At 38.4% G+C, this 26,728-nt stretch overlaps 1 protein-coding gene across 8 annotated transcripts in view; it reads left to right on the forward strand.

Annotated features, from left to right (window-relative positions):
• KAT6B (lysine acetyltransferase 6B) overlaps positions 1–26,728 on the forward strand; it is a 187,390-nt gene that overhangs the window by 114,164 nt on the left and 46,498 nt on the right. For 6 of the 8 annotated variants that reach the window (XM_037130598.2, XM_053663816.1, XM_037130597.2 and 3 more), the window contains exons 4-11: positions 3,655–3,763; positions 12,120–12,235; positions 12,470–12,551; positions 15,148–15,280; positions 18,698–19,626; positions 20,579–20,700; positions 22,222–22,337; positions 24,276–24,417. In XM_037130598.2, the coding sequence (XP_036986493.2) occupies positions 3,655–3,763; positions 12,120–12,235; positions 12,470–12,551; positions 15,148–15,280; positions 18,698–19,626; positions 20,579–20,700; positions 22,222–22,337; positions 24,276–24,417 (1,749 nt within the window). The remainder of the gene's footprint in view (positions 1–3,654; positions 3,764–12,119; positions 12,236–12,469; positions 12,552–15,147; positions 15,281–18,697; positions 19,627–20,578; positions 20,701–22,221; positions 22,338–24,275; positions 24,418–26,728) is intronic. The other 2 variants (XM_037130601.2, XM_037130602.2) reach the window with 2 other exon arrangements.

Consider the following 26,728-nt stretch of genomic DNA (forward strand, 5'->3'; position numbering starts at 1 on the left):
TTATGTTGACTCAAAAAATATTGTATGTAGTTTATATATTGTTTACTGTTTAGTGCATATTTCCACAATTATTTAAATAATACCCTTTATACCTGTGGGTGTTTTTAAAATTCAGACCAAAAATAAATAAATAAATAAAATTCAGAATCCAAGCGAGAATCATGAATTGTATTTGTTTCTTGTTTGTTTTTGTTTATTTTTAGACAGAAGGGAAAGGAGGGAGAAAGAGAAGGAGAGAAACATCAATGTGTGGTTGCCTCTCACATGCCCCACCCTGAGGAACCTTGCCTGCAATCCAGGCATGTGCCCTGACTGGGAATCGAACCCTGAGCCTCTGGTTTACAGGCCCAAGCTCAATCCACTGAGCTACACCAGCCAGGGCATGGCACTGACATTTTTTAAGAGTCCTGGCCTGTGGTTTTACCGAATGCCCCTAGATTTAGAATTGCCTGCTTGTTTCCCTATGATTAGATTCGAGGTAAATATTTCCAGGAAGAACACTGCATCAGCAGTGCTGAGTCATTCAGTGTAATGCTTTGGGGGCACATGATGTCTGTCCCATATCGGTGATGGGTTTGAGCACTCAGTTAAGGCGATGTGTACCAGATTTCTTTACTGTAAAGGTACCTTTTCTCTATTGTAACTAATGATCTATTGCATATTAATGGATGCTTTTTACATAGTTTTAAAAGCTTATACCCTTGGTGATGGGAGAAATTAAGTGGAAAAGATTATGAGCATATTAGTAAAGAGTTATTGCTGCTGACAGAAAGATAATTTTAAAATATTTTCCTGAGAGGAAACAAGGGTGGTGGCGGGTAGTGCAGGTGAGGAATAGCCTTTAGAGAAGACCGACTTGTGTTTAAATCCCAGTTCTGTAGATGAACCTGCGCAAGTTTAGAAAAGTTCCTTAACTTCTCAGATCCTCAATTTTCTGACTAAAATGAGTGTAGTAACATGCATTCCTGGCAGGATTGTTAAAATGATTAAACGCAATAGTGTATGAGTGGCCTGTAGCCTCGAAGCTGCCTCAGGACCATATCATGGGAGATAAGCAGGACAAGCTTCCTAAGCAGTCTGCAGAGTTCAGATCTATTCATAGGTGTTCATTCTCGAAATTAGCTTGAAATGTTCAAGCATGTTGATAGGAAAATGTGATCAACAGGTTAGGTGACTTCGTGACATTTCCAAGAAAGGAATTAAGAATTGGCAGATATTTACAGGCTTCTTAAATATGATTTGTCTGTGGTGGACTTGCATAGAATTGGGTTGCCATGTATTCAAACCTGTGTCTGACTACAATCCATTTTAATCTATTGCCAGGGATTATTTTTGAAACAGTTTATATGTAGTCTGATTGAGAATAGTGTATCAATAATTCTGTGGCCCATTTACATGCATTACTATAAAAGTTTCATTTCATACAAGTGACAATTTGTTTTAAGTTAATTGACTTGGCTGTACTGAGGTTAGCAAAAAAAGTGCTTTGAATTATCAATAATTCAGCAGGGCAGACATTTCTGTATAATGCAGTGGTTTTCTAGAATATTGTGAGATAGTTATCCCTAAAATAAATGGTGGTGAGCATTCATCAGCGTGGTGGGGTTCACTTGAATGTAGTGTAAAGTGATAGCATCTATGCTTTCTATTATTGGGCAGAGTATGGGACATCAGTCTTTCTGGTCATGAACTACTAGCAACCTTTGTCCTTTGTGTTACCTTTAGTTAAAAACGAAAAATGAGCATGAATGCTGGCTGATGGCCATGTCTTTCTTACAGCTAAAAATTCATTGGGGAAAGAAAAATGGGATTGCAGGTTTGGATTTGTTTCATTGCATGAACGATATGTGATATTTTGTAAATTATTTATCACTGCAAGGATGGCAGCAATGGCTTGAGCATTGTTATATCAAATGAAAGCAGGAATCCCATTAGTACAAGGACTTGGCTTTAGCTAGAATCTATCAGGGGAATGTTGTCATTTTAAAACCAGATTGTTCTTTTAATTGCTATTTAAAGGAACAAAAGTGTTCCCAAGGTACTGCAGTTGAGCAGTTGCAAGTAATAACTATGGATCCATAATTATGCAGTGCTGATTATCTGGCATTTAAAAAATTGTGGCTGGAGTCAGTGACCAATTTGTTGTAGCTTATCTTTTTTGTTTTTTCTAGTACAAAGTGTTTTATACTCTGTTTTTTAACTGGGTCTCAAAAAGACATTGGCATAGTTACCTCAGAAAGTAAAGCCTGAGCAAATTAAAAGAGCACATTATATTGAAAATAAGGGCAAGATAATGAACATGTATTGTATGATGAAATTAACAGCATATTCAACAATTTTGCAAATGCTTGGTCATAAGATAGACTCTGGTTTTCGGTGACGTGTTGTCACAGCTAACCAAGACGTTTGTTGGAATCATAACCATTTGAAATATCTTTGAGATTTTTTGTTGTTGTTGTTAAACTAGCATATGTTTCTTCCATTTATTCGGTTAGCAAATACATTTTGAGTGCCTACGGTGCATCAGACAATGTATTAGGCATTTGGGATAGAATAGCTGAACAAATGATGTTTATTCTGTGCTGATGTATATTTAGAAAGACCTAGCAAAATCTTGTTTTAGATTTACATTTTAAAAATTTGTGATTATACTAAGTTTTCTTGCCTCGAATTTTTGATTCATGAGATTCAAATATAAATACATTATAGTTGCACTCAGATGGCTGGCAGACATGTGTGAAGGCTTGCAGTATGCAAAATTTGTAGTTTTCATACAGTTTTGGTTGTTCAAAATAAATGTGACCAGATCTGTAGGCACAGTCAGCTATTCATACGGATGGGAATACTAGCATTGCTGGTAGTCATAAATAACAGCAGAGACACAAAATATATGCAGATTTAGACATTGTTCAAAGCAATTTCCTCAGAGTTAAAAGGTACTGGGGAGTTAGGCAAATGGTTTGTTATTCTTTTATTAAAGTGGGAATTTCAAAGACTAAGAGTTTGTGTCCTTCGTGGGGCATGATGTAGTTTACTTTTGAGTGTCTCGTGCCAGGAAGGCCTTGTTCATGATCTTTTGATCTTTTCAAGTGATGCTACAGAATTTTAAAGTTCTTGCTTAGTTCTAATTCTGTTATTACGTAATTTTAAAAATACCAGTTTTTTCTATTAAATGTTTGATAGATGAATAATTGTTTTTTGATAACTTTGATAAAGTTCATCTCAACAATCTGACCAATATTCATCTCAACAAATATTCACAATCTAGAATACTGAATATATAGATGAATCAATTATCATAAACAGCTAGATTATGGGAATGATATGAGATTTTAAGTGAATCCTTAATGTTCATTAATGGAAAGTTATTCAATATATATATATAGATTTCATTGATTTAACAAAGATTACTTCTGAATCTCATTATTATACTTAAAGACATTATTCAGGTAATAAATACTTTAGTATTAAATAATTTAAGAGATTTTTTATTAGCAGAAAATGTTGATTTGAATACCTTATTCAGCAGTTTTTCTTTGTTAAAGAAATAGGTAAGAGTCTTTTGACTTTTTTTTTTTTTTTTTACTTTTTAATGTTTTATTTTTAATTTTGAAATGGAAAACTAATAATATTTTTTCATTTTAATTGTCATAGCCGCGTGCTGATCCCATTCCAATATGTAGCTTCTGTTTGGGAACTAAAGAATCAAATCGTGAAAAGAAACCGGAAGAGCTCCTTTCTTGTGCAGACTGCGGCAGTAGTGGTGAGTTGGCGTTTATTGTGTTGGTACCATGGCTCCCCATTATGGAGATGAGCTATTTCTCCATCAGAACTGTTTGTTCTTTAAAACGATTATTTGGTAATAGCATACATTTAAAAAATTTTAAAGTAAGTGCAGAAAGGGAAAAAGAAGTTTGAGTATATTAGCACTGACACAAAGATACATATATGTTTATGTAATACTTATATTAATACTTATAATTAAGCTTTGATTTCATACCAGCATTGGTGATTTATTGTGGAGTATTCTACTTTGCAGGCAGATTCAATGAGGAGAAGTCTAAGTTTTCAAGCTGGACACAACTAGAATCACGTGTTTTCTATAACCTGAAGTCTCAATTAAGAGATATTTGAGTTGGAAAATATAGTGTTTCAGGTCATGACACCTACTGGTGAAATATAATATTACATCACAGCTCTGTGTGACTGAATGAAAGGGACAGCTCACACAGCTCCGTGTGACTCTGGAAACTGCAGTGACAGAACCAAGAAATCATCAGGCATGAAAGAAATTCAAATTGCCTAGAATTAGATAGGAAGAGCGGCGTGTGTAGAGGGTAATGTTGAAATCGAGGATGCTGGGTAGGGACCCTGGACCTCGGCAAATCGCGGTACCTCCAGATGTTTTCAGCGTAGCTGTCACTTCTCCCTGTTTCTGAGCATGACATTTTAAGACCACACCTCCAGTTTTATCATGGAAATTAAAGGTCATATTGCTTAATTAAAAGAATTTGTCTTACCAAGCTGATCTTCCTTCTTCTTAAGCAGGTGATAGTCGTCTAGCTGAGGTGTATATATAGTTATATATTATATATCTGTGTATGCACATATATACATACTTACTTTTTTAAGATTATATTTATTTATTTATTTATTTATAGAGAGAGGGGAAGGGAAGGAGAAAGAGAGGGAGATAAATATCGGTGTGTGGTTGCCTCTCTATGTCCCCTACTGGAGACCTGTGCCCTGACTGGGAATGGAACCCGTGACCCTTTGGTTCGCAGCCTGCTCTCAATCCACTGAGCTACCCCAGCCAGGGCACATACTTAAATACACATATATCAACAGATTGAGTGGTGTTTATTGGATTTTTGAAGTTAATCTTTGTACGTTAATCTTTAAATTTTCCACCTCTCAGCTTACTGAAACTTTTCCCTTCAAAGTGTTGTTTTAAAATTCATAACCAACTACTATTCTTATAGTGATAGGTATCTTTAAAGACACCAACAAATCTGCAAAACATCGAGGAAATCAGTGTGATATAGTGGTTTAGAGCAAACTGGAGAGCCAGCTCCTCTACCTTGAGTTAATTCATTAACCATTCTGAGCCTCCGTTTTTTCATGGGAAAATTAGCACCTGCCCTCTTGGGTTCTGTGGGAGTTAATGCAAGGGCACAGGGTCCGCAGCAGCTTTGGTACGTTTACTGTAAATGCTAGCCAGCTATCTGGCGTGTTTGATATTGTCCTTAACTGCTGCAGGTAGTTTAAAATCTTATCGCCACTTTTGACAGCTGCTCAGTGCTCGAGTGGAGGAAATGTCTCACGCTGAGGCATGGCCATGTTGTGTAATGACTCTTCTTCCTCTTAGGAAGGTCTGACTGGATGGGCTGTATGTGATTCCGCAGCTCTTGGACCTGACTGGAAGGGGGAGCCTTGGAAATAAGACATTTCAAACTCTGCTTGAAAAATGCATTTGGACAGTCTTTTTGATGGGCTTTACAGATTCATTAAAATTCTTTTACCTGCCCCTGTTATCATGGGTAGTGACAAAAGGGCAGAGAAACATTATCTGTATGTTCAGTTTAATAAATTTCAACCCTACAATCTCCCTCTTTTATCCCGGTGAGGTAGTGCCTCACTCATCAGTTCTGACTCTGTAGTTATCTTTTGGGTTTTCTCACGAGGCTCATTCCGAATGAATTATTCTTTTGTTTAACTGCCTGATCAGTTCAGTGGTGTTCACTTGTCTAGGGTCTGCCCTTTGTGATTTTTAAGGTGGTACTTTAAAAACACCCTTCACTTGTATTTCGGGAGTATGTATTTGGGTGCTTAGACAGATTAAAGACGCTCTTAAATGTGGGAAGAAAAGTTCCTTTTATATATTTCCTTACCTCTGGTGATACACTTACTTGAGTTGATAAGGAATTCGAGATCATTATCTTCTAGATCATAACTTCAAGGCCTCCTTCACAGGGTATAAAGGTGTAATTCTAAACAGGTAGATCTTAGATTTTCTGATGTAATCAATCTCCCTTCGTCTTTCCCAGGTTTGAAGACCTGCCAAAGGAGAGGCTTGATCTCCCTTATACTCAGAGGTCACTGAAATTTTTTCCCCTAAAGCTTCTTACTTTTCTAGGGTTGTAGGTGTAGTGTTATGTTTTCTCTTTTCAAAAATACTCTCCTGTTTTCTTTTTTAACAAATGGAGAAGAATGGACTGAGGAAAATGTCTAGAAGGCGTACATAGCTAGAGTCATTTTGTAAGTCAGTTTTCCCCCCTCCCATCAGGTAGAAAGAGCCAGAGCCTTCAGAGATGAGGTATAGGTCACAGCAGAAATTCAAGCCCTGGGGTCATCATCTTCCTTTGTGTGGGATAAAGGATGGCTCAGAGTGCTTCTCCAGACTCTGCAATGGGATCTGGCTCTCCTGTTGAGGTTCACTTAATCTCCCCTTGAGTGCTGTGCCAGTCTGGATTTAGCTACGTTAGTCAAAAAAACCATTGTTCCTAATTCGGGGCCGTGCATTGTAGACATTTACTTCTCTGATAGGTCAGATGAGTGGACTTTGTTATTTGGTAGTCTTTAAATAGAAGGATCAAAATAAAATATGGTTCTTCTTAGAGAGCTTAGGGAGAATCTTGTAGTTATAATGCTCTGTTGTGACCCCTTGATTATTACAGGAAAAAGGAATCAAGTTGGCCTGCATGGTTCAACAGTGCCCTCTGACAGTGGTGGGAGCCCACTGTCACGGTGCAGCCCAGCTTCTCGAGTGGGGGTTACAGATTGGTTTGTACCCCTGGTCGGTCTTATGGAAATGGCCACTGTGTCACACTCGGAGGAGTCCATTGGTTCTAGGATTGAATTGAGACCGTTTGTAGTGATCAAAGAAATCCCTACTATAAGATGTTTATGTGAAAAAAAATACCCCTGGCAGTATAAAACCATGAAAAGGAAATAAAGATGGCAGCCCGTAAGAAGGATTATTCTCAAATGTGTTTCCCATATGTGCCTGTTGGTGTTCAGCCGCCTCTATGTGAAGTACCATTTGTATGATGTCATATTTAGACTCTGCTTAGATTTCATAGGCATGAGTAATAAATGGTTCCTTCTGCTTACATCATAAAGACAATTAGAAAATTTTTTTATTTTTAAAATGGCTTGGTGCCATAAATAGGCAGTGTTTTTTAAACTGTGTGTGTGTGTTTGCTAAGAGTTCTTTTGAAACAATGACTCAGATTTACAGGTATTAAAAATATAAGGTGAGGTGCATAGTTCAGGGAGCCCCAAATGTGGCGTTGCAGTTCTCTTCTGCTTGCCAGCTGTGTAACCGTGGTTTTCTGTAACTGTAAAATGCAAAGGGTAACATCTGTGCCCTGTATCCACAAGGCTGTTGTGAGGATCCAGTGAGATAATGATATGAAGATTATCAGTAACTGTAACACATTCCACAAATGTGAAGGATTATTCTAACCACTGATATAAATGTGGGAATCATCAAATAGTCTTCAGGTCTATGGGAATGTTGGGACTAGAAAGTGATTTTACTTGACTTTCATGGATCAGCCTACTTTGAAATTAACACTGTTATATTCTCTTTGCCTCATTAAGACCAAATTATCTTTAATTAGCTTCACATAAGTATTAGATATTATACCAAATGAAATTTTGTATCTGCTGCTCAGATTGCCGGGTGGTTAAATCTTACTTACAGATGAGTTGTGTGCATGTGTGTTTTCAAATTAGCAAATCTAAGATAAGTGTACAGTGCAAAATTACAGCATCATTCTAAGTGGAAGCTCGTTGAAACTAGAGACAAAGAAAGGCTGTGGTGATGTAGCTGGGAGAGTAAGAGAAATCACCTTCATACATTAAAGGGGTCGAGTATCGGTCTACCTCGAGGACACCTGAAATCTCTCCTGGCTTCGTTGCCTCCGTGTAGCACAATCTAAAGGTCACTTTTTAGTCTGTGTCAAATATCTAATGGACATCTTTCAGTTTACACCAAATACTCCTCTCAAGCCATGTTTGACCTGCTGAGAGTCTTTTTCTTTGAAGTATTTTTTTTCTTTCTGGCTTCTGTGATATCATATTCTCTGTGTTCTCTCTCTACCAATTCCTTCCACACTTTCATTAGCTCCTTGGCCTTTCCCCATCCCCTCAGTGTTTCCTTAGACTTCTGACTGTTTTTTACTTTGCTTCATAGCTTCTCACCTCCAGACCCTTAGATGTAAATGTGTCCATAGCTTCTTCATTTGGATGCCCCATAGGCTCTTCAAAGTTAATGTCCCAACGGCTTATCAACAATGTGCTGCTCCCTCCACCCAAAAATAGCAACCACAGCAAGAGCAACAGAAATCTCAGCAAACCTACACCATCTTGCTTCTCCTCGGGGATTTACCATTTTAGCCAATTGCATACACCAGCCAGAAATTTGGGGCCATGCTTTATTTTATTCTCTCATACCAAGGAATCACCAAAAATCAATTGATTTTTGTGTACTAATACGTATCTTACATCTTCAGTATTTCCACACGCTTCCACCAAATCTACTCAGATCTGCTATTATAATAACCTAAATCTGCAGCCTTAGTTACCTTTTAAAATTATAACTCTAATCCCAGAATTTTTCAGTGACTACCAAGTATCCTTAGGGGAAAAAAACCCAAAACTTTTAAATATATCCCCAAAAGACTCTTTTGGATTGGGCTGTTAAATGTATTTCGCATCAGTGTCACCTGTTACGTGTACTAGTTATTTTGAACCTCTTTCCTCTCCTTGAGCATAACATGTTCTCCTCTCCCTCTGCACATGCTGGCTTCTCCCACCCTGCCCCACCTCTGGTTCCATCCCAGCTCACTCATCCTTCCAGTCTCTTCTTTAGAAAGGCCTTCATCCTGCCTCCTGCTAGATTCTTGCTTTAAGCCATCTCATTGTCATGTGTTAATCCTAATTCTTGCTTACTTCTTGGCTGTCTTTTCTACTAGATTACATGGTCTGAAATATGCATTCTTTTTTTTTCACTGTGTCTCAAATGGACAGGTGGTCGGTCAGATAGCTAGTTCAAGAGACTCATGTTTGAGTTTTGTTAGTCTTCTATTGCTGCTATAGCAAATTCCCACAGACTTGTTGACGCAATTCAATTCCTTGTGTCTGTAGGACTGAAATCTCCCCCAACCCCCAACCCCCCCCCTTTTTTTATTTTGCCGGCTGTCAGTTAAATGACATTCCCTGGTCCTAGAGGCCACCCATTTGCCTTGCCCTTTTCCCCACGCCCCTTCTTCCATCTTCAAAGCTATCAAAGTTTGGTGGAGTCCTTCTCTGGCTTTGAACCTCTCCTCTTCCTTCTTTCCTCTTATCTCATTAACCCAGCTGGAAAAGATTCTCTGCTTTTAAGTACTCCTGATTAGATTGCACTGAACCAGATAATCCAGGATAATCTCTCTGTCTCAAGGCCTGTACCCTTAGTCCCATCTGCAAAGTCCCTCTTGCCACATCAAGAGATGTATTTACAAGTCACTGCGATTATGGCATAGACATCATTGGGGGCCAGTGCTCTGCCTACTACGGAACCCTTGTTTTCTCCTCCCACAGTACTTCCTCCAAAAACTATTGCTACTGGTTTGTCGTTTCATTATCAGGAAATTATTTATTGTTAAGCAGTATTCCTTTGGTTTTGCTAGATAAAACTATTAAAAGCTTAATATGTTTGTAATAAGAGTGAATAAATATATATTATGATCTCAAATCTAATAAATTGCAAATCACAACAGTAAACCAGTCTCCAAAAAAACACCATCATGACTTGTGTCAGCAGAGAGAACCTGAATTTTAAAGGAAATTGCTGAGTAGAATGACTAAATTGGAGATAGGAAATTACATTATCAATTGCATTGTTGTGCTACATCTAATTACTATAGATTATGCATTAGTATATCAAGACTCTGGTATTTTAAAGTTAGCCATGAGAAAATAAAATGGAAATATTTCTTCATCCCTTGGTATCCCTTACAGAATCATATAAATTTAGAGCTGGCAGGGATCTATGGCCAGTTCTCTTGAACTAAATAAAGGTAAGATTACTACCTAAAGAAAAGACAGGTTGAAGATTTTAGAATTTGACGGTGTAGCTTATGTGGTAGTGATTGAGATATAGTATTGCTTGAAGTGAATGAAATAAGAGGAAGAATATTCTGTACTCTTGATTGATAGTGGCTGAAGTCCATTAATTTTTAAAATATATAATTATCAAAAAGTATTTTTCATAGGATATCTGTGAGAATAGTAAGCTATAAAATGATGTGAATTACTTTAGTTGCTGAATATTAAGCTACAAAGTACAAAAGCAGATTTTAATGTAGAGAAAAATTTAGGGCATGAAATTGAGGTCATATGTTCTAGTGATGTATGACTTACAGGAAGTAATAAAAGGGGGAAAAAGAAGTAAATGGTATACTTTTAGCTGATGGGACCCATTTTAAGGGTGGAATTTAAATTGCTGTTCTTTAAAACTTGAGTTTTTACCCCCCTCACCATGTAAGGGGGGAGAAAACCTTGATCAAAGTAGACCTCTTCCGTCCTCCTTCAGAGTATACTTCTTAAAGTCGACAAGCAAGTTGTCTTTGTTTGCTGTTCCTGAGCAGAAAGAGGTGATTGATACCATTTTTATATATTTAAACTTCTCCCCCGAGTTTATTTGAATGAGAGAAGCCCTTGTAAAGGAACGGTGTGGCAGGTTAAATGCCTCTGCCTGGGTGTCTCTCCTGCCTGAAGTCGTACTCCTATGACAACATTTTATTTGCTCAACATCTTAAATACAGATGTTTAGAATTTTTTTAAAAAAGCCTCAGGAATACTATGCTTTTATTAACGGTATTGATGATTGATTTTGAATGTCTTTACTTCAAAAAGCTAAATCTCCTGGTGGGTGGAATTTTATGAAGCACCTGTTAAGCTTTAGGGAGGAGGACCTTTTTGGCAGCAACCCAAAATATATATTTAAACAATGAGCCTGCCAAAGTCAGGAAATTATAAAACAGTTTTGAAATTGCAGAATCTGCTTTTTTTTTTTTTTTATTACCCCTCAGGTTTCTTTTGCAGCTTGGTTATAAGTTCTTTCACATGGGATTTACCAACGTTCATACTATTTTAAGACCAGATTTAAAAAAATAAAATCAAGTTTGGATATGTCAGGTTTATATGATAAAAGACCATCAGATTTTAAACTGAATTGCCTTCTCTAGAACATAGGCTCACACTCCCCAAACCTTTTGGAGGAATTTATTGTTTATTACCGAGTGTAGCCTGTCTGGCTTCCTTGAAAGGTGCTGCCCCTCAGGGTCTCAGGTTTTCCTCTGTTCGGGGAGAGCTGCCAGATGAAGAGTGTGCCCAACACGGTACGGAAAAGCTGAACACTCATAAAAATGGAGGAAACCTGCTGAGGGTATGCTTCTCGGTGTATTTGATTTGACCTGGATCTTTCAACATTCAACTTAACTTAACTTTCAAATTCAAATTCACTGTTTCTGTTCTTACTTACAGAATTTAAATTAAGAGACTAGGGTCAAGATGGCAACAGGATCTTCTCTGTATATTCCAGCAATGGGATATTCTTTGTATGCTATTGGGTTATTATTAATTTTTTGCATTTGTAGTTGTATTATGTTAAGCAGCCCCAGTTTTTTATTTAGCAAACACTTAGGTTTTATGATTCCATCACACACAGAGAGCAGGAATTATTTTAACTTCGGCCCTCCCCTCACTGTCTGGCAAACCAGGAAACGCGGGGTAAATGGCAGCTGATGATGATTCCGAGGGCAGGGGACGAACCAGAGGCGCAGGAGCGAGAACATAATCTAAGCATGTGTCCTCTTCAAGTTCTCCAAGACTTGAGATTGGAACTGGTATAAGTTTTCCCAGTTTCTCTTAGGACAGACATTTGTACAGTCACTGTTACATACAGAAAAAGGCAGAAAGAAAAGTATAGTTGGGATTCTCTTTTTGTATTGTCAAGTTCTTAAGGTTCTTGGCTGGTATTATCACTGTCTATTAAATATTAGGGAATGAGACTTTAAAAATACATAAGGCACCATTTCCATAAAGCAATTTGCTTTTCATGCTTGTAGGACACCCATCCTGTTTGAAATTTTGTCCTGAACTAACGACAAATGTAAAGGCCTTAAGGTGGCAGTGCATCGAATGCAAGACGTGCAGTGCATGTAGAATCCAAGGCAAAAATGCAGTGAGTATGGCTGTCCGTGTCCCTCCATCTCCGAGTAAATGGTTAGTTTTCAGTGTGAAGGTTTGTATTTTCTGTACTGTTGCTATATTCTTTTGAACTTTTAAATGTAAAGATGCCAAATTTCAGTATTGATCATAGTGCTCCTTCATTATATTTTATTACTGTTAATTGGATAACATAAGAATTTGTGGCCTGTTACAAGTCGATTTCAGTCTCTAATATGTTACATTACAGGATAATATGCTTTTCTGTGACTCCTGTGATAGAGGATTCCATATGGAGTGCTGTGACCCCCCACTTTCCAGAATGCCAAAAGGTGAATTTTTAAACCATATTTAAAATGTGCTTTATTACATACGTACTGGCTTTGTCCTGCTGTCTTGACAGCTCAGAGGTATGCTGGTTCCTTAAGCATTTTTGCATCTCTCCCACCTTCCTCATACTTATGGATTTAGAACAGGTTACAACCAGAGGAACATAAAAGCATTTAGTTTGAAGGTAATGTATATAATAAAGACTCTAATTCAGGTACAGGGATAAAAAGACCATTCTTCTTCTGAAACTATTTCTTTATTAAAATAGGTTTAGATTAGCTAGGTAAAAAGTTTCCCCAAAAACTCCCTATCATTGGTACTGTGTTCAGAGGTAAGACATTACCTGTTCTCAGTGATGGAGCAAGAGCTGTCACCATTTTCTTGACCCTTAGTTGCCTTTTTCACCATGAGCATCTGAACTGTCTTATAAGAATATATCCATACAGGATAAGGGTTTGTTTGTTTGTTTGTTTGTTTGTTTTCGTCTCTATTGTGTAAGTAAGCCTAGGTCAGTCTCCTTATCCTCATTTTGTTTATTTGTATATATAAAACATATATATTTTAAAGATTTTATTTACTTATTTTTAGATAGAGGGGAAGGGAGGGAGAAAGAGAGGGAGAGCAACATCGATTGGTGGCGTCTCGCATGCGCCTCCACCAGGGACCAGGCCTACAGCCCGGGCTTGTGCCCCGACCGGGAAGCGAACCAATGACCTTTGCTCTGTGGAATGACACCCAACTGACTACCGTAGCTGTCAGGGTTCATTTTGTAATATATTAAACATTAAAAATAACTTTGCCTTCTTATTACAAAGTTTGTACATTTTCATCGTGAAGGATTGACAAAAAGGAGTAAAAAGAACAACCAATTAGAAATTCCTTCTCTGCCCCCATATGCCCTTTTAAAAAGAAATAGGACATTCTATGTATGTGTTTGTAACTTCCAGCATTTCCACATCATTAAATGTTCTCCTAAACATAGTTTTTAATGAGTGTGTAGAACTTCATCATATGTAGAGCGAGGGCTACAAACCCCATGACTGTGGGCCATAGATATGCTTTGTTGGCTATATATAAATAAATGTAAATATTTAAGACTCCTCTAAATGCATTACAGAGGAGCTGGTATGATATTTTTTAACTTTTGAATTTGAGTTCTTTTTTGAATTTGAGATAAGTGTGCATGCTCTAATTTGCCCAATCTCACTACTCTTTGTTGTGTTACATTCCAGCTTGCTTTAGTCACATGTATTAATACCTGGGTGGCTCCTGAACATACTTGATTTTGCAACCCCATGTTTAAAAAAAACCATAACTTATTTAACCAATCCCCTATGGTGAGCATTACAAATGTTTTCAATTTTTCCATCTACAATTATTGCCTTAAGATAAATTCCTAGGGGAGGAATTGCTGGATCAAAGGCTATGTACATGAAAGGTTGTATCAGTTTTCAGACCGACCACTAGTGTATGAGAATACCTGTTTCCCTGTGTTATGACCACACTCACCATTACTTTATTATATCGAGTCTAAGACAAACTTTAAAAAAAATTTTTTAACATCTTTGAAATCAGATGCATCTTTAAGTCAGTAGTGTCTTAACATTCAGTAAAATAGTGTTCTTATTGAATATTTTAAATTACCAATTTGATACTAGAAAAAAGAAGTCTGGTCATTTTTTTTCTTTAGGTAGTGAGATTGAACATTTTTTGTATGTGATTATTGGCTGTTTCTATGCCATCTTTGTAAAGCATCTGTTTTATCCATTAATCATTTTTCTATTGGGGTTTTCACTTTTTTTTTTATTTGCAGAAGCTCTTATATTTTTATTGCAGTTAAATCCATGATCTTTTTCTTTATGGCTTCAGTCTTAAATGTTAATAATGCTTTTGATGATAAAAATATCCATGTATTTTTCCTGGTACTTATAATATTTAATTTTTTCAAGTTATAATATTTACTTACCTAGGTAGACAGCTGTGTGTTCCATTGCCATACTGAATCGTTTTATCCATTTGCCACTGATTTGAAATAAAACCTTTTTGAAACGCTAACTTTTCCTATAGGCATCCTGGTCTTTCAGTGATCTGTTGACCTCTTTCCCTATGCCAGATGTATAGTTTTAATTATTATAACTCCATACCACTTAAAATTTTTAAGTTTTAATTTAAATATTTCATACTGATAGTTTTTTTTTTAGTATGGAAAAATTCCAGAAAGAGATAAGATAAATATTTTTTTCAGTTCCCAAAACTGATTAACTTGAAAATGCCTTCCTCAAATCAAAAGATCTATAGTATCTGACAGGATCAGTTTCCCATGTGTGTTTAGGTAGCGGAGGGAGGCTTTGTGACATGTTGGAAAAGCCTTATGGAAAGGTTCTGAGACAGGGGCTGCCCTCTGTTCTCACCACCTTGACTGCAAAATTGACCTCTAACGATGGCTTCCTGAAGAGCCTGATAGAAGGGAACGATCCACCGTTTGGAGTTACATTCTGTGTATAAGCATCCGTGGGCAGCTTTTACAGCTACAGTTTATATTTTTACCTCTCCTAAAATGAAACATTAAAATATTTTTTCATATATGTATCAATTCAGGGATGTGGATTTGCCAAGTCTGCAGACCAAAGAAAAAGGGAAGAAAACTACTTCATGAGAAAGCTGCACAAATAAAACGACGATATGCAAAACCCATTGGACGACCGAAAAATAAATTAAAGCAACGATTGTTGTAGGTTGAGATCTTATCAAAAAGAATACTTTATGTTGTGCTTTAAAATATAGGTGATTGTCACCCCCTTAGGTCCCATGAACTTTTTACCATCATTTTGACAAACTCAAGGCATGGGGAATAGTTCTTCTTTTACGTATATAAGCTGTGGAAATTTGTTTGAAAATAACATTTTTAATTACAATGGGCATTTTGGGGTCTTCTGTTGGCAGTATCTGTGATGTGAAGTGACATTTTCAAGCAGCAGGATGGAAGCAGAATGTAAGAACTTAAAACAGTCGTTCAGCTACTTTGCTACTGGCTGAGCATTAGAAGAGCTTAAATACATGAATATTTATATAGGGATTTTAAAACAAGAGAGGGATTTGTCTATAGTGAATCTTCTTTTGTTGCTCCCGATAACATTTTAGAAAAGTACTTCTTTTTTCTGGTGCTAACTAGCATTACAACTTTTAAAGATCCCGTTTATGAAATATGACCCTCTGAGAAACCTGCAAATGACTGTGTCCATGTTTGCCTCCAGAGTGAGACAGCGCCATGCGGCACGTGCATGCGCGCGCAGGCGTTCGGTGCACACAGAAACAACAGTGGGCCGGGACCTGCGGGTCTGCGGCGGTAGCCCCGTTTCCACTAGCCTCTGCCACGTGGTTGTGCGTGACGGCCCCGTAGAACAAGCAGCAGTTACTCAGAAAGGTAGAGAAAAGATTAGAAGTGGATTCATGTGTTTTTATAGAGTAGGGGTATATTTTCTTTAAAGCATTTAAAAATTTTTTTTCAATTACAATTGACATATATTACTATATTAGTTCCAGCTGTATACCCCAGTGATTAGACAATACATAACTTACTAAGTGGTCATCCTGATAGATCTCACACCCAGCTGACACCATACATAGTTATTCAAAACATTACTGACTATATTCTTGCTGTACTTTACATCCCCATGACTGTTCTGTAGCAACCAAATTGTACTTTTTTTAATCCCCACCTGAGGATATGTTTATTGGTTTTTTTTTTGGGGGGGAGGGTTGAGGAGCAGAGAGAGAAAAATTGACATGAGAGAAGTGTTACACACTTATCTGTACACACCTTCTCTTACCTGTACACACCTTCACCAGGGATTGAACCCACAGCCTAGGTGTGTGCCCTGACCGGGAGTCCAACGGGATGCCTCCTGGTGTGTGGGATGGTGCTCCAACCAACTGAGCCACCCAGCCAGGGCCCAACCCGTCCTCCCAGCACCCTCCCTCCCACCAGGAGTTCTGACTATCAACATTAAATAAGGTATTTAGAAATGAAATCAGTACACCTGCATATTGAAGGAGGTCCACCCATAAGACCGTTGCCTAGCTCTTCAAAGGGTCACCGTGCTGTAAAAATGAATACATATTCTTCATGTACACTGCACACACACCAGATATCTTACTTGCTCACTCTTTTCTCCCCTAATTTTATCTGGAGCGATTCACTATATAACCTGCTCTCAGAAAAACAATATCTTCCTGCCTCTATATCATCAAAGGAGAAATAGAAAATGTGTGATCTTTTCTAGAGTTTTCTATGAATCTTTATGAAAACCCTTTAACTGGTAGACATTTTTAAATGGAATTTTTGTTCATTTCTGGAGGCAGGCATGAAATGTATTTATGAATAAAATCTTTCATATTAGCATCATTTGAGGTAGAAATTATATGTTTTTGCATTCATCCTGTGTAAGCATTGTTCTTGAAATGGGACTGTATCCTCAGGGCCCAATTAAAAAAAACCAAATTAGGATATAAACTTTCTAAACAAAGGACACAGCTGAAAATTGCATCTGGCACCAGTCCTAACTTTTTGTTTGTCCAAAATTGTCCTTTGAGCTTAGGAATTTTTAAGACAGTCTAGGGAGTATTCCTTTGTACATGCTTTATAAGTATATTATCCTTTCTGGGCAATCGATTTTAGATCCAGTCCAAATGCCGCGTTGTAATGTGAAACATATTAGCCTGGTGAGCTGTTTATAGGTGGCCCTCACCTTGACACTAGAGATCTTCAGCATTAACCTGATTTGGCTGAGTAGGCGGAGTCAGGCAAAAAGCTTCTGGTGGTTTAGCCGCCCCAGATAAGCCACGTAGCTCATCCAGTTAGTTGATCTGCACCAGCCTCCCCTTCTGCTGACTGCTGAAATTGTTCATTAAATCTTTATGTACAAGATGACCCCAAAAATGTGCTCTTCAATTTGTAATTAATTAAGATATTTTTGTAATTCTATATCATATCATTTTGGAGCTTTCATTCTTCATTATTAGCCTTCAGCTAAATTGATAATTTTTTGAAGTGCATTTTTTGGCCCTGGCACAGCCATAATTCACATGCAGATGTTTCTATTGTGTAAAATTCTGCCGCAAAATGGGTAGCTTTCCACGCTCTAGTCTGAGGTGAAGGTAGGCAGCTGCGTTGACTGTAAGCAGCTGTTAGTGGAGTGACCCCAGTCTCTGTCGCCCGCACAGCTGTATAGGCAGAGCCAGCACCAAAAGAACTGAAGTAGCAGTCAGAACCAGTGTGTAAAGACTCTGGCGCCAGGTGTCTGATAATGACCACGGTAAATGTGCTGCTTCCTCACCAGACTTTCCATGTCGTGTCTGACCTGCTGTAGCTTTTCTTTAATCATTTCTTCAGTTTTTTGCTATTGATGTGCTTTTTTCAGCAATATTTTATACTGTAATTAATTGTCTTCTTTATTTAGAGAGTATTATTGGTTATCTTCTCATCCTAAGCATAAATTGCTGAGAGGAAGAGGGTATCTTTTAGTATTTTCTTTAAAAAACAAAAGAAGACTACCAATTCATAGATATACCCAAATTCTATTTATATGAATTTTTCCAGTTAAAATTGCTTCTAACTAGAGATTGAGTAAGCTTATCCTTTTGCTTCTAGATAATACGACATATTTTCTTTAATATTTAAAAAAAGACAAATTAGGAAATCATAATTACCTATGATAACACCGGAGTAACATTTTTATTTAATTATAATGAAAGCATTGGGTATTCTTTCAGTGTCTTCAGAAATTTCCTTGCTGGTATCCAGTGCCCTTGGGTGCACAGGGCTCCTTCCAGCACCTGTTGGACGGGTAGGAGGCCAGTGACATGCAGGTGTAGGTGCTGCTGACTATTTCAACAGAGAAACATCTAGGTGGAGGCACACACATGAAAACAGTTCTTGGGGTTGCAGTTCAGTTTCTTAAGTTTAAGCACATTGAATACATCTACTTGCTATAAATTTGTTTTAGATACATAAAAACAGTTCTTAGGGTTGCAGTTCAATAGCTTAAGTTTAAGCACATTGAATGCATCTATTTGTTATAAATTTGTTTTAGATACCTTTATAATTCTATTCTTAAATGCTGATACTATTCTCTAAATTTTTGCCTAGGTCTGTAACCAGTGATGAAGGATCCATGAATGCATTCACAGGAAGGGGGTCACCTGGTAGGGGTCAAAAGACTAAAGTCTGTACCACACCTTCATCTGGTCATGCTGCATCTGGGAAGGACTCAAGCAGCAGATTGGCTGTTACAGACCCCACTCGGCCTGGTGCCACCACCAAAATCACCACCACCTCCACCTACATTTCTGCCTCTACACTTAAAGTTAACAAGAAAACCAAAGGGCTCATTGATGGCCTTACTAAGTTTTTTACACCATCACCTGATGGTCGCAGATCACGAGGTGAAATAATAGACTTTTCAAAGCACTATCGTCCAAGGAAAAAGGTCTCTCAGAAACAGTCATGCACTTCTCATGTGTTGGCTACAGGTACCACACAAAAGCTAAAACCTCCACCTTCTTCACTTCCACCCCCAGCCCCCATCTCTGGTCAGAGCCCCAGTTCACAAAAGTCCAGCACTTCCACCTCTTCTACCTCCCCCCAGAGCTCGTCCAGCCAGTCCAGTGTACCCTCCTTTAGCAGCCTTACCAGTAATAGCCAGTTGAAGGCACTCTTTGATGGACTTTCTCATATCTATACCACTCAGGGACAGTCTCGAAAAAAGGGACACCCAAGTTATGCACCACCCAAACGTATGCGTCGTAAAACTGAATTACCTTCCACGGCAAAATCTAAAGCTCATTTCTTTGGAAAAAGAGATATTAGAAATAGGTTTATTTCTCACTCCTCCTCTAGTTGGGGGATGGCTAGAGGACGTATTTTTAAAGCAATTGCTCACTTCAAGCGAACAACTTTCCTTAAAAAGCACAGGATGCTAGGCAGATTAAAATATAAAGTGACCCCTCAGATGGGGACCCCCTCACCAGGGAAGGGGAGCTTGACAGACGGAAGGATTAAACCTGATCAGGATGATGGTAAGCAAAAGGTCAAAGCTCCAACCAAACCTGCGTCCCATCCCTTCCTCCCCAACCCCCCAAAAAAATAAATCAATCAATACCTATTTTTCACATAGGTCTTAGCTATTTCTCTTGTTCTCACTTCACTTTCATACAGAAACAGTGAAACTGTGACCTTTTTCTAATGCTGACTAAACCTCCAAAATGTTGTTTTTTCCAACTAATACTCTCCCACCTTTTATTATTTATCTCCATTCGTAGTGACACTAGGACCCCCAGATGCCTTCATAGCGTTGCTTATGGCTTTGTAGTCCCGCATGAGTAGCCACTGTCACGCTTCTGCCGTGTCCTTTCCCGTGCTGCCTCTTCGGCCGCGGTGCTGTGTGGTCGCGCTGTCAGTGCCTCCAGCAGGGGGACCGCACCTCCTCGGTCCCCTCTGCTCCGTTGCTTTCTCATGACCAAGTCCATCCTGCTTCCTTCTCAGCAAAGCCTGGTCTGTGGTTCTGTGAGGTGCGCTTTCGGGTGCGAGTGTGTCTGTGTGTGTATTCACTTCAGGAAGAAAACTGATTTCGTAATTTCATTTAACAGATTGACCCATTACATTTGCTGCCCTTTATAAAACAAAAAACCAGAAATGTGTCGTTTGGAAAATGGTAGATTTTATTATCCCGAAAGTGGTAATGGGAATTCTTTAACTAGGCTTCTAATCTTGGTTGAAAAATCTGATTTTGCTTTTTGTTGCTCTTACTTTCCCTCATTTATGTATTGAGGCTATAAGAAGATGACAGTGATTATTCAAATAAAAATTTGGGTGCTGGATCTTTGAGCAGTGCTTATCTGTAAAAGCTTCAAAGCTTTTTAAAAAATCCCTGTTTGCCCACTGTGCTAATTTGGTGCCGTTGTGGTAATATACGGTGGTTATTCGTGATTCAAGTCAGTGAGTACACTTTTTGCTGGTTTTAAATGACAGATACCGAAATCAAAATAAGCATCAAACAAGAAAGTACAGATATAAATGTGATTGGAAACAAGGATACCGTTACGGAAGAGGATTTGGATGTTTTTAAACAAGCCCAGGAACTTTCTTGGGAGGTAAGGCCAGGGTACTGTATTTTCATACCAAGGATAATATATGACTTTTCAGGGTATATTTATGATGAAATTACTGCTTTGATTTTATAGAGACTCCCCCTCAAGCTCCTCAGTGGTTCTTTGACTATGACCATGATCGTGTTTGCTGACTGTGCTTTCAGAGGTGTCTCCATTTTTAAAAGTTGGTAAACGTGTAGCTGGTCTCACACACCAGACCAGAGTGGCAGTAGCTGAGGCAGATTTTGAAAAACAACTTCTAGTTGTGAAGGAATAGACTTCTGATTATTTTTGCTCAGATTTAGAAAGTAGCAATTTAAAATCATGAACAAAAAGAAGAATATCACTTTTAAATTTACCAATGCTTCTGCCAACACAGATGGCCAGCCATATGAGAAATGTCTCACAATTTTAACTCTTTGGCACTGATAAAGGCAATATTGTGTTGTATGATCAGTGATCGTCACTTTTATTTTTATTGTCCAGTAATTTTTAAAAATTATTCCACTTAAAATATTAACTCTACTTAGCTGTTGTCACCAAAACATTGAAAGATAAGGCTGTTGGATTTCTCAAAGACAGATTTATTACGGATTGTGAGTCTTTTGTGCCAGCAGACCACATTCAGTTGGCAGGGTGCTGGTGGGAGACACTCTCCACCCCACCTCCCTTCCTCTCCTAGGAAGGGAAGGTATCTGTAGGCTCTTAAACTTTATTTTAGTAACAGCCCTTTGAGCTAAATACTTTGATGGTTTCTATTTTAGGGGCTATTGAATATTTCCATTCCCAATTCCGCCCCTGCAGTATGCTTTGTATTGTTTTTCCTTTGGCTGTGATAAATGTCAAAACTGTCCCCAGTCTTGGAGATTTTAAGTCCTCAGATATAACCATTTTTTAAGCCCACTTCTGACATTCATAGATAAACAGGATGAATGGCAGGCCTTTATCTGAACGATACTATTAAGTCTAAAGCCCCCTCTTTCCAATAGGCTAACACTGGCTTTTTCATTTAAAGAACATTTCTTGTCTGTGTCAGGCACTGCGCCAGACTTGGAACACCACAGTGAATCGGACAGACAAAGTTCTTAACCTTGTGTAGCCTACTGCACAGGAGTGAGGGAGGGGGGGAGGGACAGGTATGAACCTGCAGACTTCACAGTTGATTACTTCATTACAATTGGGATAAACGTTAGTTCTGGAGGAGCAGTCTGTATGTTTAGCCTCATCATCTTTTAATTTCCTCAGTATTGCAACAGATTATTGAGTTCAGTTCAATAGACATTTATATTTACATCATCCTATCTTGCTGATACCCTTTTAAGGTATTAGTTTGTTTATATGTAAATCTAATGCAAAGTTGATTATTATTTCACAAGGCCTGTAATGTTTTTTCAAAAACATGAAAATTCATCATTGAGATTAGGGTTCTGGTTTTGATAGGTTTTCATATCCAGTGGTGAGAGAACAAAAATGTACCTGAAGAGATCCTCTTCTGATACATTTTGCTTCTTTTCTTTCTGACAGAAAATAGAGTGTGAGAGTGGAGTGGAAGACTGTGGCCGGTACCCTTCCGTAATAGAATTTGGGAAATATGAAATCCAAACCTGGTACTCCTCGCCTTACCCACAGGAATATGCAAGGTAATGGAATAAGCCTGCAGGTACATAACTTTAATGTCATATATGTGAGGAAGGAAAAATCTTGATTCTAAAGTAGTTATTTATTATCTTCAGAACATACATTTTGATAGTAGGTTTTAAGTGCTTCCAAAACTATTTTGCCAGTGTCTTTTTTATGATACTCACTGTTCTATGTAAGCTTGTAACACTCCTTAGTTGCACCGGCATTGTGAACTTTGCCTTTTAGCTTCTAGACCATGCTTTCTCTTTTTGGTTAATTGGGTAAGTGTTATTTGTATATGAAACAAAATTGGGGGGGAAAGTAGCCATTGTGAACTATTTGGTAGTTTCCCCTCAGTTGCCATTTTCCTAGTAAGTTTAGAAAAGTAACTAGTCTTGTCTATGATTTTAGACATTTTATTTTCAAGTTTTTTACTGAAATGTAGCAAAAGAAGGAAATCTGGGAGAATGTAGGGCATTGTGGGTAGCCTTCAGGGGCTGTTCCCCAAATCTTCACAGCCATCTATGACTACCTGGTTAAACTTGAAGAGAAAATAATGGTGTTAGAGTTTTCATTTGTCTTGAATTAAGACTCATCGTGAGATTGTCCTGAACTCTACTCTATCTCAGAATGGGTATCACGAGAGCAGATTTCTTCCTCAGGTACATCAGGGCACACTTCATTAATATCTTCTCAAGTTTTTTAGCCTGCAAATTTTCTGGTAATCACACTCTTGCCTTTTGTTTATAATAAATATTGTCCTTTTCTCTACCATGTGGGCCAATCATCTAACTGGAGAGAGCAGGGAGGGTGTTCCAGAAGTTAAGTGGCAAACTGTCAGGAGTCTTGATTTCTCTTTCCAGGTTATGTCACTTGTCTCTGTTCTTGAACAATTGGTTTTAAACCACCAATGAGCTTACATTTGCGTGGGTAATCATGTCATTGTGTTCTGTGAGCTTCGAATAAGATTTGCATACCAGTCCAAGATTTTAAATTACTTTTATCTGAATTTGCACCTAACTCTCCTCAAAAATATTTCTCTTCCCTCTTACACCCCAAAGACCTTGAAAGTGCTTCTAAATGTCCACTTAAGTGTGTTAGGGTGCAAGTAAAATATGTTATAGCTTTTTAAAGTTCCTACTTATTTTTAGAGAGGAGGGAGGAGGAGAGAGAGAAATATTGATCTGTTGCCTCTCACGTGTGCCCTAACTGGGCACCCGACGCACAACCCAGCCATGTGCCCTGACCAGGAAGTGAACCGACCACTTCTTTGCGGGACGGTGCTCACCCAGCTGAGCCAGGCAGGTTAGGGCAAAATATGTTACAATGTTTAAGGAGGAGAAAAAGTCAGCAGGGGAAAGAAATCTGTTTGTCTAATGTTACTCAAAAGAGTCACCAGAATTGGTAGAAACAAACAAGATCTTTTGCCTTCCCTACGCTTACTGCTTTAGACCATATAAAACTGTGATAATAACTTTAAAGTTATCTCCTCCTTAAGTATAAGTGGAAACAGCCATATACTAGGACTCTTCTGCCTTTTAAGTATGGAGATGATTTTTTTAAATAATCACTTCTTTCTGAGTAAAAGATTATTATAGTTACATCATTGACCACATATACTATTGAAATGTGACACTGAGTCTGAAATTTGATCAGTATGCGTGGCCACCTGGCAGGACGCTGCCTTTATTGTTGACTCTTAGGGTAGTAGTTTCAGTTCCAAAAACCTTTCTTTCCTTAGGACATTGCTAAGGAAATAAATGATTTGTTCAGAAACTTAAGGCAACAAATATTATGTTGAAAAATAATGTAAGGTTTGTACATTCTCTTACCTTTTTTTAAATTACTTCTTTCAAGTGCTTTTCTAATGACTTAGAGAAAATTGAACAATATTTATTATTTTCCCCCTGAACAGAATAATTAACCTGAAAGACTCTTTGATTTTTAAATTTTAACAGATTACCAAAGCTTTACCTGTGTGAATTCTGTCTTAAATATATGAAAAGCAAAAACATTTTGTTGAGACACTCAAAGAAATGTGGATGGTTTCATCCTCCAGCAAATGAAATTTACCGAAGGAAAGACCTTTCAGTATTTGAGGTAAGCACGTGTAAATAAAAAACTCAGCTGTTGAAACTTAGTATTTCAGATTGTTAACTAAGTACCGAATTGTTTGTAGAAGGTGCAAAGTATACTCAGTTGTGACACTGAAATTCAGACTGCTCTTTAAAATGTCTCCATGTGTTGGAATGTTTAACCATATTAAGGAACCATTTAGATAGATAATAAATTCCTACTTTTTCATATTAGCTTTTTTGTCTTCCCCCAAATCTCTGTCTGCACCAGATATAGTCACCAGTGGATTTGTGATCTCCTCATCGCTTTGTAAATTCTCTCTCCTTTGGCAGGAGGCATTAGCTGTGTTCTGCAGCTCCAGCCAATGTCTGGCAGGTGCTTACTCTTTCAGGGAATTGAGCAGCTGTACATATCTCCTCAATACACAACCACCCGTGTTTCCGCCATTTCTTGGCAGAGTTGGTGATCCTTTTGGTGAGACCCCAGCAGGTGTTCGACACCCCCCGCCCCTCTGCCGCGCCTCATCTGGGTGGACGGCCACCCCTGGAGAACTCTGCTGTTCACAGGAACCCCTTGTGGCTATGTGTCTGTCACTGTGAATTCTTGACAATTTTGTGTTTTCAGAATTGATTTAGTAGCAAAAGGTTTTTGCCTCTATGTCATTCGCTTGTTTCATCATCCTGTACTGTCAGTTTAAGGGATCCGGTTTAGCTGAGAGGGTTGTACCTTGAGGAGACCTTGCCTTTCTTTCCTGTTACTGCCTCTTCACAGGGCTTCTTTCTTTCCTTTATTCTCTGCACTCCAGTCGAGAATGTTCATCGCCCTTCTTTATTTTCTTCTCTGTTACCCATCTTAGTGCATTATTTTCATTCCTGGGTACTCAGAACAAGCCTTCCTTGCACAGTAAACATGATATTTTCTTCATTTGAAATACAGTTTTACTTTAGGGTTTTCTTTTTCTGAATTGTTCATACTGAAATTTATTATTCTGCCCCATGTTTCTCTTTAGTTCTGGTCTATAATATCTTGCATTATATTTAATACAGGGAGGGTCATACACAGGTTTCTGTCACGGATCAACCTTCCACTCTCAGACAGGCTTGGGCCCCCGTTTTCTCAAGAGTGATGAGAGAATACAGCTAACTCCAGCTGTGTCTTACAGACTTTTAAAGGCCCTCTTCCTGGTGATAGCAGGCTCTTTTGGCTTAAAGAAAGAAGGGTATTGTTGCTGAGAAGATTGGGTGTTAGTGTTTACTAAAGGATAGGCACAGGGTTTCCCAACTTGGGCACTATTCATATTTCAAGTTGGATATTTTTTGTTGCAGGGGGCTGCCTTATGAATTGTAGGGTGTTTAGCAGCATCCGTGGCCTCTACAACAAAGTGCCAATAATACCAGCACCCCCTCCAGTGCTAACAAACAAAAATGTCTCCTTATTATAGCCCATGTCTTTTGGGGGTCAAAAATCACACCAAGTGAGGACAACTGGGCTAGAGGGGAAAGCCTAATACAAGTTGCTTGTCCTACCCGTCATTAGTCTTGGGTGCCATCCATCCAGCCCCAGCCAGCAGAGACTGCAGAGCTATTCTCAGTCAAGGTTTAACTCCTGTTCAGCTTTCCTGTTGGCTCCTTCCTCAGTGCCTTGGATTCTTTCTTTTAACTAAAATAAAATGAAATTACTGTCTCATTGTTTTTCTGAAAGACAGAACAATTGTTAGTTTTTAAGTCATTGTTAAATAAATTACCATGAATCTGCCTGTGAGGCTGCAGTTTTCATAGATCCAGGAGAGTTTTCTTAAGGGTAAGAGAATCAGTCTTGCCAGGCTGGTGAGAATGGTCTGCTATTTCAGGGCAGGGGCTTTTGGAATACACAGAGATGACAGGGAGGAAAGTCAGAAGCAGGTCTGTAAAATTTATTTATAAAAATAATTGAAGGAAGAATTCCAGTCAAGATGGCAGCATAGGCAGACATGGCTTGCCTGCTTGCACAAACACATCAGAATTATAACTAAAATATGGAACAACCATCTCTCAGACTGTCAGAAATTGAGTTGAATGGAAGTCTGACAACTGTGGAATTAAAGAAACCACATCCATCCAGGCTGGTAGGAGGAGGGCAGATGCAGAACGTATTGGTTCCACACCCACATGCAGTGGATAAAAATTCGAGAGGTAAACCCCAGAAGTGAGGAGTCCCAGCCCAGGGTTCCAGTCCCAGGAAGATAAATCTCACAACTTCTGGTGCAAAAACCAATGGGGATTGAGTTGGTGGAAGAAACTTCTGGAACACCAAGCAGTTCCTCTTAAAGAACACACATACAGACTTACCTACTCAG

This window comes from Artibeus jamaicensis, unplaced genomic scaffold, assembly GCF_021234435.1.
Source record: "Artibeus jamaicensis isolate MK-2021 breed Jamaican fruit bat unplaced genomic scaffold, CSHL_Jam_final contig_332, whole genome shotgun sequence".
NCBI lineage: Eukaryota > Metazoa > Chordata > Mammalia > Chiroptera > Phyllostomidae > Artibeus > Artibeus jamaicensis.